Below are 20,761 nucleotides of genomic sequence, written 5' to 3' on the forward strand. Positions count from 1 at the left end.
CCTTCATTCTTTCATGCTTGCTTCCAGCAACACCTGCAAACACACACAGGAAGAAGCCAACAGAGCGCAGAGATAGTTCATGTCGGACCCTTTTATGATTCCTGGTGAGTGAATTGAAGCCATATTTTATAGGATATGATATTTTTAAAGCCTCCATTATAAGTAAATGGGAAAATCTGGATTCTTTCTTCTTTTTTTTTGGTATCCAGATCGCTCTCAAAATGTCATGGGATCTAACTCAGACCCATCTTCAGATTTGTTTGCAGCAGGTTTTTTCTGTAATCCTATTTACAGCCAGACAAACAAACCTCCTTGCTGGAGGTAAACATGACGTACATCACGTGTGTGCTGATCTGTACGGTCATGTCAAAGTCCTGGCGTCAGCTGACCTGAGGCTTGAAGGGGGGGGGGGGGGGGGGCACTGAGTGACACATGTGGCTAGACTCGACGAAAACATTCCTTCGCTTCCTTTCATGGTGCCTTCATTGAAACTGTTTGCCTCCAGGCCATTTAAAGAACTGCAGCAGTAGAAATGCTGCACAACAGCGGAGAGCCACGCCCAGCTGTGTGTCTGATGGATCCCATCCCTATCGGCTTAGAAGAGGTTAAAGTAGACTGATTAATCGCCTCCGCCGAGGAGGTTCTGTTTTTGAAGGTGTTTATCTGTCTGTTAGCAGCGTAACTGGAAAAAGTTACAAATGGATCTTGATCTTTACAGGAATGTTACCAGTAACAGATGATCCAGAAGAGATTCTGGATCACTTTGATGTTTAATTAACATTGGGTCTCTATCTCACCACCAAATTTCATCCGGATACTGTAGCGATCTGGATTTTCCCCATTTTCTTATAATCTAGGCTTTTTTAGAAAAAACCCAACTTGTAAAATCTGCATTCAATTCACTCACCAAAAATCACAGTCATAAAGGGGTCCGATATGAACCATCATGAAACATGTTGTGGATCTGATCCAGAATGAGGTCAGTGTTTTCAGGCTCTCCCGTTCTCTGTGTCGCCCCGTAGTCCCTGGTTCTACCTTTAAGCAGGAAATGACAGAGTTGAACTTGTTCATTTGTTTAATTGTCACACCGACAGTTCAGTTCGCCTTTTGTGCTCCACCTCTTCAGAAAGCTGCTTGTTAGATGGTCAGCAGGCAGCTAAACCGGAATAGAACATTTGTTTGTCATTGTTTGGGGAGGCACAGAACATCTGGAGCGGATTAGCTCAGATACGTTTCCCAGAAGGCAGCACTGCATCGAAACCGCTGGCTGTCCGCCCTCCACTACAATAATTTATCTTAAAAAGCTCCTTCAATGAATTGATTCATAGGAATGTGTTTGATCATCCGTTTGTACAAACTTAAAGCAGTTCCAAAAAGCGTGCATCTGTAACTGCGAGTGGGGGGATGGGGCCCAGCCCAGTCTAAACCATACAAGTCATCACCAAAAGGAAACCTCAACCACAGAGATAAACCATTAACCTACGAAGCTGAAACAGCACGACTGTAACGGTGAGCAGAGTTCTCTTTTGTTTTGGACACCGTCCAAACAAACAAACAGTTCTGGGGGGGGGTTCTAAATAGCACAAACAGAAGAACCCTATTTAAATTCCATAATACACAACAGACAACATGATCGGTATACACGCGCTTTAAAAAAAACTGTTAAAGTAAGGGGGCGTGTCCTTGTTAATGATATAACGCATCGTTTTAAATTGTAATAAAATCCAAAGCACATTTAAAATGTCCGGAATGGACATGAAGCGTCTCACCAGAGAATGCGCTGCTGAGATGGGGGGGTGGGTGTCATTCCTGTTCGTGAAACATGCTGTGAAGCTTCTGGACCCTGAGACGCACTAACAAGCCCACAGCTTCCCCTCCCTCCCCCATTCTCCTCCCTCCATCCCATCTCCTCCCTTCCATCTCCTCCATCCCCCATTCTCCTCCCACCATCCTAAAATGGCTCAGGGTAGAGGACAGGGTTAAACAACTCAAAATGGGATTGGCATTTAAAATAGTCAATGCAGCTCTGCCCCCTCAATCCCTGCATACCTGACAAAACACCTCCAAAGATTTAGTGACACCCACAGCCACAACACTAGAGGGAGCTCAAACAACAACCTGATTACCCCCTCCTATAAGACTAACATGGGTAAATCATCTTTCTACAATACTGCCACCCAAGGGTGGAACTGTTTGACTCCTGCCCTCAAAACATGCACCTCTTTGGCCTCCTTCAAAACGGCCCTAAAAATACAGCTTTCGAGATAGTCATCACGACTCTCTCCGGATCAACTCCCCCCCCCCCTCCCTTTATTTGTCCACCTACGTTGTACATATTAAGTGTCTTTGTAATTTATTGTAATTTATTGTCATTTTGCATCTGTGGTGTAATTTATTTTTATTTGTATTGTTATTTTGCATCAATTGAGTAATTTAATATTGGTTTTATTTTTATTTTTATTTGTATTGTTAAATGTCGATGATTTATGTACCAAGGACTTTCAACAGAAACAAGACCGCAAGGGCTTTTTAGAAATGCTCCTCTTAGACAGGATGTTTGACTGTATTTGTACTGTAATACATGCTACTGTGTGACTGTACTTGTACCCTAACATTCTATCTAATAAATATATTCATCTTCATCATCAGCGCCATCCTCAACGCAGCCTCTCTCACAAACTCACCCTTTGTGGTGTATTCATTCCTGCGTATCGCCCTACCGATCAGTTCAGTTCAGTTCAGTTCAGACAACTTTATTTATCCCAAAGGGCAATTCAGTTTATGCAGTCTACCAGACCATATAAATATCTGCAAACATAATAAATAAATAACTAAAAATATTAATAAAGAAAAAGAGACAGTATATTGACAATGCTCAGTAATGCTGATTATAATGCATCTTTTGAAGATTTAACAGCATATTGGCAGATGAAAGACTTGGAGTAACGGTTAGTTCTCCTACAGGGGGCGATAAAGCGGCGGACCTGAGGGCAGTAAGGTAAACTTGGAGCTCAGGATGTGGTCATGTTGGGAGATTATACATGGGACATTATTCTTCCTTCTCAGTGGGCTCCTGTTGTTGTTTTGTAAAGGCTCCCATTGACCTCATGTTGCTGCAGAGTCTGCGTGTGTGTGTTAGCCATGTGTTTCTATTAGCCATCGAATCTTACCCTAATGCCGTTCACCTCCCTCCTTGACCCGCCAGGCTCCCGAGTCTGCCGTCTGAGTGCAGCTCGTGTTGAGTTCATGGCCTATGGTTCTGATTAAGTCCTGGGTCGGTTGTTCCGGGAGGTGAGACCGGGGCCCGTCATCGCCAGCTTTACTACTTCACACACGAGGAGGTTTGCAAATGTGTCAACGGCATTTGGGTCTCACCCATGATTGTGGCAAATTAGCTCACCTAGGTAGCCCTTAGATCTGTGAAATTCTAACTAATGCAACATTTTTCCCAGAGCTTATTATGATCAGGGACAGCCGCGACATAACAAAAATCTCCTGTACCACTTCTTCCTTGCCTTCTTCGCATGCAGCTGGTCCCGGAGGTCCTCGAGCTCGGACATCTGCTCTATACACTGTTGATCCTTCTTTTTCAGAAGGTTCTTCTCAGCCTCAGCCTCCTTCAGAGCAGCAGTCAGAGAGACCTCCATCTGATCTTTCTGTTTCGCCATCTCATCCATTTGGGTGTTCAGCTCTGCCTTCTGCTGCTCGAGCTGAGCAACATGAAGGTCTGTGTTTGTTTTCATTTCATCCATTTGGGTGCTCAGCTCTGCCTTCTGCTGCTCGAGCAGAGCAACATGAAGGTCTGTGTTTCTTTCCATCTCATCCATTTGGGTGTTCAGCTCTGCCTTCTGCTGCTCGAGCTGAGCAACATGAAGGTCTGTGTTTCTTTTCATCTCATCCATTTGGGTGTTCAGCTGTGCCTTCTGGTGCTCGAGCAGAGAAACATGAATGTCTGTGTTTCTTTCCATCTCATCTATTTGGGACTTGAGCTTTAGAATCGTCATCTCCCTCTGCTTCTCCACCCCCTTCATGTAATCTCTCTGATGAGCGTTCTTCTGAGAGAGACACAACATTTTCTGTTCAGCTGTTGATCGTTGCTGTTCCTCATCATTTAGCTTCAGCCTTAATTCAATCATTTCTGCTTGAATGTTAGTTAGCTGATCTTTCATGCTCGAGGTTTCAACCAGCATAATTTCTTTCTGCTTTCTTTCTTCCTCCAGCTGATGTTGAGCGTCTTTCAGAGAAGCGTCAAGACTGTTCAGCTCCACTCTTTGCTGCTCAATCAGAGCAACATGAATGTCTCTGGTTTTCCCCACCTCATCCATCTGGGAGCTGAAACCTAGATTTGTCTCCTCCTGGATCTTCTCCAGCTGATCTAGTGTAGCTTTCAGACTCATGTTATTGCTGGAGAGAATCAGCTCATTCTGTTCCAATGTTGATCGTTGCTGTTCCTCACCATGTAGCTTCAGCCTCAATGCAGCTATTTCTGATTGAAGGGTGTTGGTTTCCACCAGCTGTGAATTGAGAGTGCAGATCTCTTGTTGCATACATTTTTTCTGCTTTCTTTCTTCCTCCAGCTGCAGCTGCTGGATCTCCAGCTGCTGTTGAGCATCTTTCAGAGAAGCTTTAAGACTGTTCAGCTCCGCTTTCAGCTCCTCAAGCTGAGCCATATAGCAGCGTCTCTGTTTTTTTACGGCAACAAGCCTCCGCCTTAATGCAGTTACGTCTGATTGAAGGGTGTTGGTTTCATTTGAGAGAGCAGATTTGAGAGTGCAGATCTCTCGTTGCATAATTTCTTTCTGCTTTCTTTCTTCCTCCAGCTGATGTTGAGCGTCTTTCAGAGAAGCGTCAAGACTGTTCAGCTCCGCTCTCTGCTGCTCAATCAGAGCAACATGAATGTCTCTGGTTTTCCCCATCTCATCCATCTGGGAGCTGAAACCTAGATTTGTCTCCTCCTGGATCTTCTCCAGCTGATCGATTGTAGCTTTCAGACTCATGTTATTGCTGGCGAGAAGCAGCTCATTCTGTTCCAATGTTGATCGTTGCTGTTCCTCATCATGTAGCTTCAGCCTCAATGCAGCTATTTCTGATTGGAGGGTGTTGGTTTCCACCAACTGTGAATTGAGAGTGCAGATCTCTAGTTGCATAAATTCTTTCTGCTTTCTTTCTTCCTCCAGCTGCAGCGGCTGGATCTCCAGCTGATGTTGAGCATCATTCAGAAAAGCGTTAAGCCTGTTCAGCTCTGCTCTCTGCTGCTCAACCAGAGCAACATGAATGTCTGTGTTTTTCCCCATCTCATCCATTTGGGAGCTGAAACTTAGATTTGTCTCCTCCTGGATCTTCTCCAGCTGATCTAGTGTAGCTTTCAGACTCATGTTATTGCTGGAGAGAATCAGCTCATTCTGTTCCAATGTTGATCGTTGCTGTTCCTCACCATGTAGCTTCAGCCTCAATGCAGCTATTTCTGATTGGAGGGTGTTTGTTTCACCCAACTGTGAATTGCGAGTGCAGATCTCTCGTTGCATAATTTCTTTCTGCTTTCTTTCTTCCTCCAGCTGATGTTGAGCGTCTTTCAGAGAAGCTTCAAGACTGTTCAGCTCCGCTCTCTGCTGCTCAACCAGAGCAACATGAATGTCTGTGTTTTTCCCCATCTCATCCATTTGGGAGCTGAAACCTAGATTTGTCTCCACCTGGTTCTTCACCAGCTGATCGATTGTAGCTTTCAGACTCATGTTATTGCTGGAGAGAATCAGCTCATTCTGTTCCAATGTTGATCGTTGCTGTTCCTCATCATGTAGCTTCAGCCTCAATGCAGCTATTTCTGATTGAAGGGTGTTGGTTTCACCCAACTGTGAATTGAGACTGCAGATCATCTGTAGTTGCATACATTTTTTCTGCTTTCTTTCTTCCTCCAGCTGCAGCTGCTGGCTCTCCAGCTGCTGTTGAGCGTCTTTCAGAAAAGCGTTAAGACTGTTCAGCTCCGCTCTCTGCTGCTCAACCAGAGCAACATGAATGTCTCTGTTTTTCCCCATCTCATCCATTTGGGAGCGGAAACCTAGATTTGTCTCCACCTGGTTCTTCACCAGCTGATCTATTGTAGCTTTCAGACTCATGTTATTGCTGGCGAGAAGCAGCTCATTCTGTTCCAATGTTGATCGTTGCTGTTCCTCACCATGTAGCTTCAGCCTCAATGCAGCTATTTCTGATTGGAGGGTGTTGGTTTCCACCAACTGTGAATTGCGAGTGCAGATCTCTCGTTGCATAAATTCTTTCTGCTTTCTGTCTTCCTCCAGCTGCAGCTGCTGGCTCTCCAGCTGATGTTGAGCATTGTTCAGAAAAGCGTTAAGCCTGTTCAGCTCCGCTCTCTGCTGCTCAATCAGAGCAACATGATTGTCTCTGTTTGTTTTCATATCATCCATTTGGGAGCTGAAACCTAGATTTGTCTCCACCTGGATCTTCTCCAGCTGATCTATTGTAGCTTTCAGACTCATGTTATTGCTGCAGAGAAGCAGCTCATTCTGTTCCAATGTTGATCGTTGCTGTTCCTCATCATGTAGCTTCAGCCTCAATGCAGCTATTTCTGATTGAAGGGTGTTTGTTTCAACCAACTGTGAATTGAGAGTGCAGATCATCTCTGGTTGCATAATTTCTTTCTGCTTTCTTTCTTCCTCCAGCTGCAGCTGCTGGATCTCCAGCTGCTGTTGAGCATTGTTCAGAGAAGCTTCAAGACTGTTCAGCTCCGCTTTCTGATCTTTAAGCTGAGCCATATCAGAGTATCTTTGTTTGCTCATGGTAAAGTGGCTCTCCCTTAATTCAGTTATTTCTAATTGATGGCTCTCCAGCTGTTGTTGAGCTTCTTTCAGAGAAGCCTTAAGCTCTGATTCTTCAGGCTCCCGTTTGAGCTTCTGCCTTGCGTACTTTGTCTTTAAGCTCTTCACTCGGTTCAAATTTGCTTTTGCTCCCTCCCAAGGGGGATCAAATTTTTTTTTGATGCCTCTTGCAACATAATGTGCCTTTGACTTCATGATCAAATGTGGCAAATTCAGCAGAAAGCTGTATATTTATAGGCAACTACAAAGCTGCTTTGTTCATTGATGCTTTGATCTTTGATCTTTTGATATGCTGCGCCATATGAATCTCTTAGCAAGCTATGCTATTCAGCACAGCCAAACTGGAAGGAGCTGTGCTTAAACATCACTAACTTTGGATAATCTGTACAGTATGAAAAGTGTTAATGATGCCTGATGGAATTTTACTCCTTCTTGTAATAGTTGTCCTTTACGGGTTGTACCAGAATAAACAAGGTTGTAGTACTCAACATCTGAATGTTATGTTTTCGATTAAGTTACCATTAGTTTGACATTTTTGAAATGTTCACTTTGTTTAGCCTGAAGTTCCAGCGGTTGGTTTAGCTCAGCATAAGGACTGCACCCTTAAGAGCAGAAATCAGGTGAATAAATATTTATTAATGAATCAAATTGTCCCTTTTTAGTCTCAATGATTGTTTTTTTTATTTATTTATTTAGCCAAGCTAAGCTAGCTCTCCATGATGATGATGAACATATTTATTAGATAGAATGTCATCATTTTAATTAAGACCGGATATGACAATGGCACCTAAGACATCAAACAAGCATGCTTCCAAAAGTCAAGCTGCTTATTCCTGTATTATGTTGTGTGGTGGTGCATTTGTTTGTTATTTATTTATAAGTTTATAAGGTAAACCTCTCCTTATAGATAGTAAAGCCACCTTTGTAGTGGCTTTACGATTTAATTCAGTGGAAAGGAAATGTTTGGCTGTTGGATTGTGGACTCTGAGGGATGCAAACTGAGGACATGCCTTTTTATAAATGACAAAAAAGACAGTTGAACCCAGGTAATAGAAAAAAACATGGGTCACTTTCAATCCTTGTGTGTGGATCCCCATTAGAGCGGGAGTTTCCCACGTGTTCACCCTGCTGTGCACTTTGACTCGCTTGCACTAACAATTAGCATTATAATTCTGGTTGGGATGCTTCCTTGTAATGGCTGCAGAAAAACCGCAGCATTCTCTGTCAGGCAAGAGGGAGGAGTTTCAAATACTCGTCTGCAACCAAATACTCATCTTCTAAAATACTTCACTATCATGTTTCAGAAAGAAAAGAGTCACGCTGACTGTTGTTCCAAGCATGTTCAACGAGTCATTGTAATATTTGTAGTATTTCTACACTAGCAATTTAGAACCTTTTGGTGATGATCCAGAATAGATCCTGGATTCTGGATCACTTTGAAATGTTCAGTAACTTTGCAGTTAACATGTTGTGGTTCTGATCCAGAATGAGGTCAGTGTTTTCAGGCTCTCCCGTTCTCTGTGTCACCCCGTAGTCCCTGGTTCTACCTTTAAGCAGGAAATGACAGAGTCGAACTTGTTCATTTGTTTAATTGTCACACCAACAGTTCAGTTTGCCTTTTGTGTTTCCACAGCTTCCCCTCCCTCCCTCCAGCTGTGTCTCGTCTTCTTCACACCCGCTCCAATCCGATTATCAGCCGTCATTCAGCCAGAAAAGGGATTAAAACACAGTTTCACGGACTCACATTTACATTTGTGTTGTTTAACGGATTGTCCGGTTCAGTCTGAGAAAACAAACAATTCAAATTAAATCGACCGTTTTAAAGAGGAGAATGTTAGATGTATTTTTTAACGAGGGCTTATTGCGTTAATATTGAGAAAATGAATCGTTATCGCGAATGGTAATAACTACATTACCCATAATGCTCTTGGTGTTGACGTTTTGGACGGGCCATTAAAACATATCTCTTCTTCGTCGGTTTGGCTTCTCACACTTTGTTCAGTGCGTGATTTCATTCCATGCTTGTGGATATTATTGCCATTGCTCTGTGGAAAGTGTTTTCATTTTATTAACATCACTCGGTAACATTCAAGATTATATTTTATTACAGTAAAAAAAAAAAAAAGTACGTTTTCTTTGCAGATACTGCATGACGAGACCGTCCCAGGGTAAGGTCATGGTTGGCCACTTCCGTGTCGACTCAAAATAAATGGTAAACAGTTCCGCAGCCAATCGGCCCTTCGTCGCTGGGCTCCTGCAGCCACTCGGCTCTTCATCACACCTGGGGCTCCTTGCAGCATGGATGAAAGCGCTTTAAAGCAGCTGATGAAGCTCACGCAGGAAGGGCGGCTGAGCTCTCTGGAGAAACTGATCGAATCGGGCGGCTCGGCGGCGACTCGGGCTGTGAAAAACAAACACTTCGGACGGTCGGGAGACATGTTGCTGCACTACGCTGCCAGACGCGGACACCTGGACGTCGTCGCGTACCTCGTTCGGGCGGTGGGCGTGGACGTGGAGGTGTTCAACAACGACTACAAGAGACCGCTTCACGAAGCCGCGTCCATGGGTCACCAGACGTGTGTTCGTTACCTGCTCCGGGAAGGAGCCCAGGTGGACAGTCTGAAGAGGGCGGACTGGTGAGACGCGAGCACGATATAAACACACCTGTCGTCCGTACGTTCGCCGTGACGTAGGCACGCTGTTCGGACGTCTTAACGTCGCACGTCTTGGTTTTAGGTAAATAAGTGCCACAAAACATATAAGCGCCGGTGGACGGCCAGCCGGTAGCTCCCTTCGATAGCTCAGTTGGTAGAGCGGAGGACTGTAGTGGCGCTACGCTGAAATCCTTAGGTCGCTGGTTCGAATCCGGCTCGAAGGAGAGATTCGTTTTTGTAATTAATGGTGGTAAAGTTTGTTTCTCAAAGGGTTCACATGAAATACACGAGGAAAATGGAGATTAAACTCACTACCGGCAGGTAAACCAGGGATCTGCCGGTCCAATAGTCAGCATTCGCATGTAGGTCGCTTTGCCTGATTATTCAATATTCTCAAATAAAGGAAGCAACCTACACGCTACTTCCCATTAATAGATTTAATTTAATTCAAAAATGCTTAACAGCGCATTCTCAAAAACAGCAGCCTCTGATTGGTTCTTGGGCAGGATGGATCAAGAGGGAACATAAGGGGACATGCAGTTAGGTTATTGGTATTATGAACGAATCAACGACCATTTGTTAGAACATCTACTTTGACTAAAATGAATACGTGTTTGTGAATGCGTGAAACGTCTTTGACTCGCATAGAATGGGAGCAGCGATGCTGCGATTTGAACTGAACGACGGCAGGTCTGGAGTCAGTTTGGTGGTTTGAAACGTGCACGATACATATATATATATATTAATCATCATATAACCAACAACCTAGAGTTACAAAAATGAAATATATTTTTAATCTTCTTAACCATGTAGCGATGTGATAATAAATGCTATGATAAAATAATTATTTTTCTACTTAGTTTACCTAAAATGGCCGCTCTATATCAGCTTGTAAGCTTCATAATGTGATGTTCAACGCCAGAGTCAGGCCTTAGCGTTGTCCTGCCTCTGTTAGGACGCCGCTGATGATGGCTTGCACTCGGAGGAACCTCGACGTGGTGCGGGAGCTGCTGTCCCGCGGTGCCGATCCTGCTCTGACGAACAAAGACGGATGGAACTCCTTCCACATCGCCTGCAGGGAGGGCGATCCGCTCGTGGTGCAGCACCTGCTTCTTGTCGCCCCAGACATCTGGAGGACAGAAAGCAAGACCGGCAGGACTCCGCTGCACACTGCAGGTAGCGCTTCCTCGGGACCCCGGGGCCTGACGTGATGCTGAAGGGCCGCAGGTAGCACCGTTGGGTTCTGTTGTGGCCGCTCTGCTTGGTTTACACTGAAGGACTTTTACTCTATCTGTTTGTCATTCAGCGATGCACGGGTGCGAGGACGTTGTCAGGATCTTGCTTGAGAGGTAACTTGTTTTTATTTTTTTTTACTGAGAATCCATCCATCCGTTTTTCTTGTAGCCGATCTAAATTGTCTCAGCTACAGCCGCTTTATCCAGCTCGGGGGGGGGGGGGGGGGGGGGGGGGGCACGGGTTGAGAATTCACACTTATCTCTCACCTCCTGGGCAGCCTCGCGTTATTATATTTCAGCCCGATCCTCCTTTTGCCGGCCTTCTTCCAGATGTTGCACCCCCGACGGCACCGACAGCTGCGGAGTCACTCCTTTCATGGACGCTATCAGAAACGGGCACGTCTCTGTGGCGAGGCTACTTTTGGAGGAGCACCAGGTAGAGCATGGCCTTTCGGCTCTGTAACGTTTCGACTGGTGTAGAATGTGTGTACCCTCTGGACCCGATTCATGTCCGGTGCAGGCGTCTCCGGCAGCAACCGACAAAGTCGGGGCTCAGCCGGTGCACCAGGCCGCTGTCACCGGCCAGGACGAGGCACTGCGCTTCCTGGTGAGAGATCTGAACGTGGATGTGAACCAGAGGGCGACTGGCATCCAGCTCACTGCCCTTCATTACGCAGCAAAGGTGAGATCAGTGAGGGGAATCTCAACACTAAACGATGCTTGTTTCAGCTGCTTGGGGGGGGGGGGGGGGGGGTTGAGAAAGTTATTAACAATAAAGCCAGGCTTCAAAATATTCAACATTAAATTACAATTACGGCGCGCCAGAAATCCCTTCTGCCTCACGCCCATCCGTGTTTTTCAGGAGGGCCACACCTCCACAATAAAAACGCTGCTGGAGTTGGGGGCCGATCTTTATGTTCGGGATGGCAAAGGACGAAGTGGTGAGAGACACACACACACAGTCCAGCCAATAAAACAAAAGGCTGCAGATGAAAGCTTTATTTACACTTGGATCAGGTGACAGTACAGCCACCTTGCCACCTTCCTCCTCTTCCCAGCCCTTCATATGGCCTGCACCGGGCAGCACGCGGACACAGCGACGGTGCTGCTGCAGCTTGGACTCAGAGACTCGGAGGACGCTTCTGGCACGACGGCACGGCAGCTCGCCAAGAAAGCAGATGTCGTGCGGTTGTTTGAATGTGGCTTACAATGCTCATCGTAGACAAAAGCCACCGTCAAACAGAGTTCAGTCCTTCGGTCGGGTCTATATGACATGAACTATGGCCTTGAAAGTCCATCCTGGAGAAACTGTGTAGCTTTGGTGCCAAAATGTCAGAGAATGCTTAGATTTCCATCTTTCTAAAATGCTTGATGCAGAATTACACTTGGATATTTGTTGGAGCAGCGGCAACTGAATAATTTCACTTGTGGATTAATAAAGTATTCTGATCTGGTTACACAGAATAAGTTACGCTTTGAGCCATGTTTGTTCGTTTGTTGCAGGATTTCACAAGAAGCACTGGTTGGAATGTCAGGAAAACATGTCGGACGGAAGAAAAAAGCGTTCAGATTTTAGTGTGGATTTAGATAAAGATCCAGATTTTTTTTCCTTCTGCCTTCTTTAATATTGCGAAATTGGTACATTTGACTTGGTTTGACTTTATAGCTCCTTCACATGACTGACTTGAGACATGGACAAAGCAATCCAATGACGTCAGCACTATCAGGTGTCTGATCCGGTCTTGTGACGCGCACATTGAAGCTATAACGCTGCAAACGCCCGTTGTAGGCGGGATCATTCATACAAGAGGATAATAATTTAAGTGTTCAAAAATACTTTTATTTTTAAATCCAAATGCAGAGTGTAAGTCGTGGAAATGTGGAAGAATAATACATAATATAGTTTCATTTGGGGGAATTCTCTTAGAAGTTGTATTACTCATAAATTAATTCGTAATTTCTGTTCCCTTGTATTTTTTTCCCGTCTTATTCTCTTATAAGCGTTTTTCAACCACCAGACCGCCTTCTTGTAAATGATTGACAGCCGGGAGGCCACGCCCCCCAAGGCGCCGTGCCATCGAACGCGACGCCTTCACATTTCGAGCTCTGCAGATCTCCATTTTGTTTATTCGCGGTATCACGGAGCCGAGAAGTCAACATTCGGAAAGATGAATGAAGAATATGACGTTATCGTCCTGGGCACCGGACTCACGGTGAGAAAAGTGAACTGGGGAGTCCGAAGCCTTGAAGTTATTTGCCATTTGTTAATTTGGTTAATGAGCAGGGCTAGCGCCGAGTAGCTAGCTTAGCCGCTAACAGAAAACGAGTGCTCCTCGTCAATGGACTGAGCAGAAATAGCTAACAGTGCTATCGGTACCTGTAAGGATTAACGATACGTAGCCGTGATCTAACCCGAAGTCCATGCTGGTTTTGTGGTGGTGTAAATATTCAGACACTCCTAAATAATTACTTAATCATAAATTGAGCGTCACTCAGAATTATGATTAAAGGTAGACGATAATTTTTGCTAACATTAGCCATCTTGAAACACGCTAGCAGCTAAGTAATTAGCCTGCTGCTAACAGCTGAGTAGCGACGTGTCCAAAAACACTCGAGTTAATCGTCCGTGCTCGGTTATTGTAGCCTGGGCGGTTGATATTATCTCACTTTGTGTAATTTCCGATAACACGACGTTTGCGCTACTAATACGTGAACTGAACGAGCTCAAAGTTTTAGCATTTAGCCGGTTTGTATGGGCTACTGTGGTCGAGGTGCAGCTGAAACCTTGAACCTTTGTCACCCAAAACGTCGGGTCGGTATGGATATGAATTTTGGGGATGTTGTAGCTGAACTTTTTGATAATGGTTTGGAAAATTATAACTTCGTTCACTATAACTTGCACACAAATAACAAAGCATAAAGATGATGCGGCCTGCTGAGAGGGCCATGTATGAGCTTCTGTCGGCATTAAACGTGGAACAGGAAACGGCATCCTGGGCCAAGCGGGCCTTCTGACTTCCGGTCAGATGAAGCGACCCTCGTGTTCTAACGCTGGCAGTGTTTGCTGCACAGATTCATTTAGCTTCTAACGCCCACTCACTGAAGGCATCTGTGGAGTGGGCAGGAACACTTGAGTGGTGTATTTGGTTAAATAGTTGACGGGGTGTAGCCGGTTTAGCTCCCGTTTGGGCGTGGTTCGGCTCAGACTGGGGAAGTGAAAGCCATCATAGCTGGAGGAGCTTCGCTGACGTCCAGACTCTGCAGCCTAAATTCACCAGATCTCGGTTCTGTGACTTCTGTATGTTCCGCACGGCGTTATTAAAACACTGCCATGCCCACTGAATAAATGCATTCATAGTAAGCTACGTTGATATTCTTATGCACATGATGGTGTTTGGGAATAGCCTCTGTTTTTTATTCAAACCTTTCTATGTAATGTAATGTGGAAAATGTCAAGTTGGTTAATTTCTGCCTTCATTTCTCTAGTTTGAGATGATTTGTCATGATTTGTGGTTGGGGGGGGGTCTCTCCTTCAGAGTAGCTTGGTAACAAATATCACAGTCTGGTTTATATCATAATCAACCTTTTTGACCACATTTGGAGATTGTTTCGTCGCCTGATTCTCGTATCGATTCAAAATGTGTCTGAATTGATCTTTAAACAAACAACAAAAGCATCTAAAGATCACAGTTCTTCTTTTTATTTTTATCAAAGTAGGAAATGGTGCGAGAGGAAACAGGCCCACGGGTTGCTTTCACTCACAATACAGAGAGAGGAAGACCAGCATAATGTAAAAAAAAAAATATCAAGCACTGCAAGCCAAGTTAAAAAACATAACCGTGTAGTCTAGAAAATGATCATTCCTCAGCACATTTCCACGTTTTGAATGTCAACCTTTAATCTGCTGTGTGACCAGGTGATGAATCCAACAAAGTAGAATGTGTAGTATGGTAAACTGCAATCTAGTTTCACACTAAACTGTACTGGATAAGGATGCCAGTGATTGTTTCTAACAGTCTACGCAAGGAAAACCAATCCTATCGCTTTTGATTCAATTCTTTTTTTAAATAAGTAAATTATTTTGTTGTGCGAGCTGCGAGAAGCCTCTCGTTCCTTGTACGCACTCATTTGATCTATTCCGCAATTAGATGTTCACGTTGTCTCTATAAGGCTTCAGGGCGTGTTTGTCACTAAATGTGCTCCAGCATTGTCTCGTGGTGCCGGTTAGACTCTGTACCGATTCAGGGATTGTCATCTGTATACTTAAAGTAGCTCAGAGACAGCAGTATTTATGAAATGGATGGAAACACTGATTCCTTCTCTGTTGCGTTTTCTCCCGACAGGAATGCATTTTATCTGGCATCATGTCAGTGAAGGGGAAAAAGGTTTTGCACATGGACCGCAATTCCTATTACGGCGCCGAGAGTGCCTCCATCACGCCTCTTGAAGATGTGAGTTCCTTTGTCGTCCGCCCGGTTTAACGCCGCGCCGCTTCGTCCGTGGTTTCGGTCGTGTTGGTGGAAACACCGAATAGATTTCGGTGCCTGAAGCCATTTTCTTTGTGTCTTGTGTTTTGAAGGGTGTCTTGTCCCTTTTTAAGGCCTTCTGGTGTATTGAGGTTTTTGGTCCTGTTTTGCTTCCAGCTCTACAAGCACTTCAAACTGCCCGGCAAACCCCCCGAGTCGATGGGAAAAGGTCGGGACTGGAATGTGGACCTCATCCCTAAATTCCTAATGGCCAACGGTATGCTTGGATCGCCCGCCTGAATATCTTCACGTGTCTGCAGCTTGAAACGTCAAACCTCTGACCTGCGTGTGGCAGGAATCACAAGTGAACAACGTGCGCTGTAGTGAGCGGGTTCGAGTGTAGCAGTGATGCGATGCTATCTGAAAGCTGTGCGTGTGTGTGTGTGTGTGTGTGTGTGTGTCCTTTCAGGTCAGCTGGTCAACATGCTGACGCTCACGCAGGTGACGCGTTATTTGGACTTTAAAGTAGTCGACGGCAGCTTCGTGTACAAGAGGGGCAAAATCCACAAAGTCCCCTGTACGGAATCCGAGGCCCTGACGTCCGGTGAGTCGCTGGAGGACGCGGTGGAAATGACTGAGCAGGTGTTTTCAGAGTTGTGGCGCAGCTTGAAGCAACAATTTTTGGTCAGTTTGAAATCCACTAAGGGCACGGTTCGTTCTGGTCTCCTGCCCGTTCCGGCCGCCCGTGCGTAGCGTTGGCGCTGTAGTGCAACGCCTGCTCTCTACTGGTCGGGTGTGGTCTTTTGCTGCGCTTCGGGTTCGCTCACGCTTTGCTCTCTCTCTTCCGAAAGGGTTGATGGGGATTTTAGAGAAGCGGCGCTTCAGAAATTTCCTGCAGTTTGTCTCCAAGTACGACGAGAACAACCCCAGCCCCGTCGATGGCGTCGACCCCCGCAAGATGACCATGGAGGCCGTCTACGAAAAGTTTAACCTGGGCTCTGACGTCAAGGAATTCACCGGCCACTCCCTCGCCCTCTACCGCACGGACGAGTCGGTGCTCCGTTCGTAAAACGTTGCGCCTTTTTTCAGTCGCACGGTTCACGGAGTGTTAAATGGGTCCTTGTCTCCCCCAGTTACCGGACTTGTGGTTGCGTTGAGACGATAAACAGGATCAAGCTTTACACCGAGTCTCTGGCCAGATATGGCAAGAGCCCGTACGTGTACCCCCTGTACGGCCTCGGGGAGCTGCCACAAGGCTTTGCCAGGTAAGAGACTCGCATAGTGCTAGTTCCCACTTTCAGCACGGATGTGACTCGGCTCCGAGTCATTCGAGTCCGATGATGATGTGTATAATTATAATAGAATTCCTATTTGTCAGACGCTTGTTCCTAAAAATACAGGGCCTCAGATTCTTAAGTATTGCTGAGGTGGACCTTGAGATTGTCATAGCAACCATTTCCTTGATCAAAGAATCAGTGCAATTTGTCCTGGCTCATGTTTATTTAACCACTTCTGTTGTGATGTGCTACCATGGCAACTACCTTTTTAAAATAGTGGCAATGAAATATTTATTTTTTAAATTGGCTTCTGTTATATACAGGAATACCCTTAGTATAGTGAACCGGACGTGTGCCGCCCCCCCCCCCCCCCCCGTAAGCTTTTGATTTGAAGTGTTCTTAGATCGTGTTTCCTCGCTGAAAGCTTTTACCGAGGCGCAGATTTTCAGAATGCCTCCCTGACCCGAGAAGACGGCGTGAAGATCGGGACGACAGCCGGATTGTCATCGTAACGTCTCGTGTCGTTTCACATGCAGGCTGAGCGCCATCTACGGCGGGACGTATATGCTGAGCAAGCCCATCGAGGAGATTGTGGTGGAGAACGGGAAGGTGGTGGGGGTCATGTCTGAGGGCGAGGTGAGCTGTGTGCTGGCGGCGGAGCGTACCGTTTCACTGCGGTCGTGAAGCGATTCGTTTACTGGCGTGAGAATTTACGAGCCGACCGAAAACGCCGCGCGGGTCGTTAGACCTCGTCTCGAGTCTCCTGATGTTTGTATTCCGTTTCCTCGCCGAGGAACTTTGTCCCCGTTGTAGCTCGCCCGCTGCAAACAGCTGATCTGCGATCCCAGCTACGTTCCGGATCGCATCGCCAAATCCGGCCAGGTGATCCGAGCCATCTGCATTTTGAGTCACCCCATTGCCAACACTTCCGAGGTCAACTCCTGCCAGATCATCATCCCCCAGGATCAGTTGAAGAGGAAGCACGGTGAGCAGATCCGTTAGACTGCAGTGCGTTTAGGAATGTTTAAAAGTTGGATGCGCGTGTATGAAGACGCCGCGGTGGCGTTGCTCGTGGTTTGTAACGGCTCCTATTAAAAGGCCTTTTGTGTAAAATGTTTAAATTAATGCATGATTTACCAAAAACTCTCCTTTGAAAATAAATGTAACATAAACTGTCGAAAAGACATTAAAATGTAGGAGCAGTAAGAAAGTAGCCTTTAATTTCAGGTGGAACTCTTTGAAAGTGCAGGAAGGTTATTGGGATTATTCATTTCAGGAGAAAAGTGATGGACAGATTTGTGTTGTTTTAGTGCTTCTGAGATTTCCCTGTAAAGGTTAAAGTTCACCGCAGTAATCACATTTTACGCTGGGTTTCTTGAGAAACTGTGGACCAAAGTTAACGTCGCGCCGCCGGGTGTCTGAGCCCACGTTAGCCTCATAAACTTGTTCTGCGGGTTCAGTGTGAACAGGAGCTGCGTTGCGGCACCGCGCGTGGTGACGCATCCGCAGGCGAACGATAGCTCTGCTCTCTTTCTCTTCCTAGATGTCTACATTTGTATGGTCTCCTTTGCCCACAACGTGGCGGCGAACGACAAGTACATCGCCATCGTGAGCACCACGGTGGAGACGAGCGACCCGGAGGGTGAGATCGCGGTGCCCCTGAGCCTCCTGGAGCCCATCGAGCAAAAGTTCATCAGCGTCAGCGACCTGTACGTGCCCACTGACAAGGGCACCGACAGCCAGGTGGGACACGGCGTGGTGGGGCGGATCGAGTTTAATCCGCGTTGCCTCGCGTGGCTGGTTTGTTTCGATTCACCCACAGTGGGCGTCACGCGAGCCGGGGCAGGAGAGCTTTACCTTTAGTGATGGTGTATAATAAAGCCCAACGTGGAGAGATTTCTGGGTCTAGAGAGCGATCCGGATTCCCCTCTGGATATGAAAGAAATCTGGATTTTCCCATTTACTTGGAATGGAGTCTATTTGATAATATCTTATCTTGTAACAATCTGCGTTCAGTTTGCTCACCTAAAGTCGCAGTTATAAAGGGGTCCGATATGAACCATCATCTGGTTCTGATCCAGGATGAGGTCAGGAATAAATATTACATTAAACACATTAAAACCCATTTATGTATTCAAAAATCAGTTAAAAATACACAAACTCTGATTCAATTTGACTTTTCACTGTAGAGATACCAAGAACAATCTAGAACCTTCCGGTGCTGATCCAGATCACCGTGTGGACGGTGTAGATCCAGTTAGGAGGGGGGGGGGGGGGGGGGGCGAGCTGCTTGGGGGAGGTCTACGCTCTCTTGAGTGTTTTCCTCGTTGATTAAAATCGGCTGTGAGTTCTGATCTCGGAACGATCTGCGCGTCTCGCTAACCGCCTTGGTTTCGTCTCCAGATCTTCGTCTCGTGCTCGTACGACGCCACGACTCACTTTGAGACCACCTGCGACGACATCAAGGACATCTACAAGAGGATGACCGGCGCGGAGTTCGACTTTGCCGAGATGGAGCGCAAGAAGCAGGACATTTTCGGCGACTCGTAGATTCGCCCCTCGATTTATCCGATAACGATAACTGAAGTAGAAAACCTCAAAAAAAAACAAAAAAAAACAAAATGAACACGGCGGTGGGCTGGTTGGTGATCAAACATATGGGTTGCCTCCTGAGGAAGATCGTTATATGTAGAGACGTATCTCGAGGAGCTTTCAAATGGCCGATGTTTCTAGCACTTACGGGTGGTTTGGCACTCGTACGCAGAACCCGGCTTCCTCCTCGGTCGTCAAATACGCGGAACCCGTAACCCGAAGATGCCAAATCGAATGAGTCGTAACAGGATGTCAGAGTTTCTGCCTTTTGACCGAAAGCCGCGCGTTTCTCTCGTCTCTGCGGGTATTTGCAGGGTTCACCGTTTGGTGTTTTAAACAAATCGGTCGCTTCGCGTTCAGAAAGCGTAATCATGGTCGGATCAACGTCAGGCGACGCCACCGGCTGTTTGGGGCGTCGCTATTAAACGGGCTTCGTGTTTCGTCGTGTCGGAGGCTCAGCTCAGACGCGTTGACCCGTAAACCACCTGAACCTGTTAATCAGTTTATTGAGATGCAAGAGAATAATGATCCGAGCGCCGACGGGCTAACGGTAATAGCTCGAGGACCAAATGCATGCCGCAGTCGTGACCTGGTGAGAGTCTGTGATGTCCTGTTGTGGAACAGAGTTATAATGTCTTGAACTTGGATTTCCTCGCTGCAAAGTAAAAGCGACTTTGTGAGAACCCAGAATTGTTTGCTTGTTCCTTCTTTCCTCTCCGTCTGGTATTAAAGCGTGCAACAAGACGAACGGACCCACGGCTGCCTCGCGTTAATGCGGAGGGTCGGGACGAATCATCCCTGGATTGGAGCCAAGCAACTTTTTCGAGGTGGGCGGGGCTTAGTGGGAGCGCCGGGCGGTATTTTCTTTACAATTTGAGCGTTTTCAACTGGCCTGAGTGACATATTTGGAAGGTGAGCTAAATCTACAGCTTCGAGGGCAAGATAAACGCCTCCCTCGGGTCACGATGTGGGGCTGGCGACTTGAAGGAAATACTGAATCGTTTGAGAACCTACCGACTACGATTCCACCTCAGCGATTCCATGTGTCGAGCAGCGTATTTCATCATGGATCGGATTCTTTAGAAAGTACTTCCCTGAAAACAGTTCCCAGTACGACTGGGTGAGAGATCCTCTCAATGCTCCGGCTCCGACTGTCCGTTCATTGACCTGACATCCGACTCTGCATTGAGACTGAGGTTCACATCGCAGACATAAAGTGAATTCTGGTTGCATTATTCACCACAGGGTGGCAGCAAAGCGCCACCACAATTCCTCAGGTGGACGAGAGCGTGGCCTTCTGTCTGCGGGTCTGGCTCTCACCCTGCAAAATGAGTCTGTTTTTTTTTCTTTGTTGTCACAACATGCACTGAATTATTGATGCCGACGGGTCGAAGTGTTTTACTTTGTTCTTGTCCTTCAGTGATATTCATTTGTTGTGACTCCAAGCTAGCAGCTTTAACTCAACCTCATTTTAATGTTTGTACAACATTAATACATTTATTTTATTTAATTTTTTATTTCTTTGTGACTTCTGTATGTGGAACGCTCAACCGACGCTGTTATTCTGGACGCCACGAAGCCTCTTTGTTTCGTGGGCCGTAAATGTGACGAGTACTCGGATACTGTACCAGAGGTCGTACCAGAGGTCGTTTAAATCAATGCAGCAAGATTTAGCACTCTGGTTCTCGCACGCAACATTAGCGAGCG

The 20,761-nt window shown here is 46.1% G+C and overlaps 2 protein-coding genes and 1 non-coding gene across 4 annotated transcripts; all 3 read left to right on the plus strand.

Moving 5' to 3' along the window:
* Nucleotides 1–8,980: 8,980 nt before the first annotated feature.
* Nucleotides 8,981–12,168, plus strand: ankrd16 (ankyrin repeat domain 16). Its single transcript, XM_068755285.1, has 7 exons — nucleotides 8,981–9,466; nucleotides 10,440–10,660; nucleotides 10,791–10,833; nucleotides 11,050–11,155; nucleotides 11,240–11,401; nucleotides 11,582–11,660; nucleotides 11,778–12,168. Exons 1-7 carry the CDS (start codon nucleotides 9,129–9,131, stop codon nucleotides 11,939–11,941), a joined length of 1,113 nt encoding a protein of 370 aa, XP_068611386.1. The 5' UTR covers nucleotides 8,981–9,128; the 3' UTR covers nucleotides 11,942–12,168.
* Nucleotides 9,621–9,708, plus strand: trnay-gua (transfer RNA tyrosine (anticodon GUA)). The gene is given in 2 exon segments: nucleotides 9,621–9,657; nucleotides 9,673–9,708. It is a non-coding gene; the product is annotated as a tRNA-Tyr (tRNA).
* Nucleotides 12,169–12,799: 631 nt separating the features above from the next.
* gdi2 (GDP dissociation inhibitor 2) lies at nucleotides 12,800–19,738 on the plus strand. Of its 2 annotated transcripts, XM_068755004.1 has the most exons (10): nucleotides 12,800–12,932; nucleotides 15,063–15,170; nucleotides 15,363–15,462; nucleotides 15,655–15,789; nucleotides 16,037–16,235; nucleotides 16,319–16,450; nucleotides 16,999–17,098; nucleotides 17,276–17,447; nucleotides 18,006–18,205; nucleotides 18,866–19,738. In XM_068755004.1, exons 1-10 carry the CDS (start codon nucleotides 12,888–12,890, stop codon nucleotides 19,010–19,012), a joined length of 1,338 nt encoding a protein of 445 aa, XP_068611105.1. In that variant the 5' UTR covers nucleotides 12,800–12,887; the 3' UTR covers nucleotides 19,013–19,738. The 2 variants fall into 2 exon arrangements, with proteins under 2 accessions (XP_068611105.1, XP_068611106.1); XM_068755005.1 differs by lacking the exons at nucleotides 12,800–12,932; nucleotides 15,063–15,170; nucleotides 15,363–15,462 and adding an exon at nucleotides 15,477–15,558.
* The last annotated feature ends 1,023 nt before the right edge of the window (nucleotides 19,739–20,761 follow it).

This window comes from Brachionichthys hirsutus, chromosome 22 (assembly GCF_040956055.1).
Source record: "Brachionichthys hirsutus isolate HB-005 chromosome 22, CSIRO-AGI_Bhir_v1, whole genome shotgun sequence".
NCBI lineage: Eukaryota > Metazoa > Chordata > Actinopteri > Lophiiformes > Brachionichthyidae > Brachionichthys > Brachionichthys hirsutus.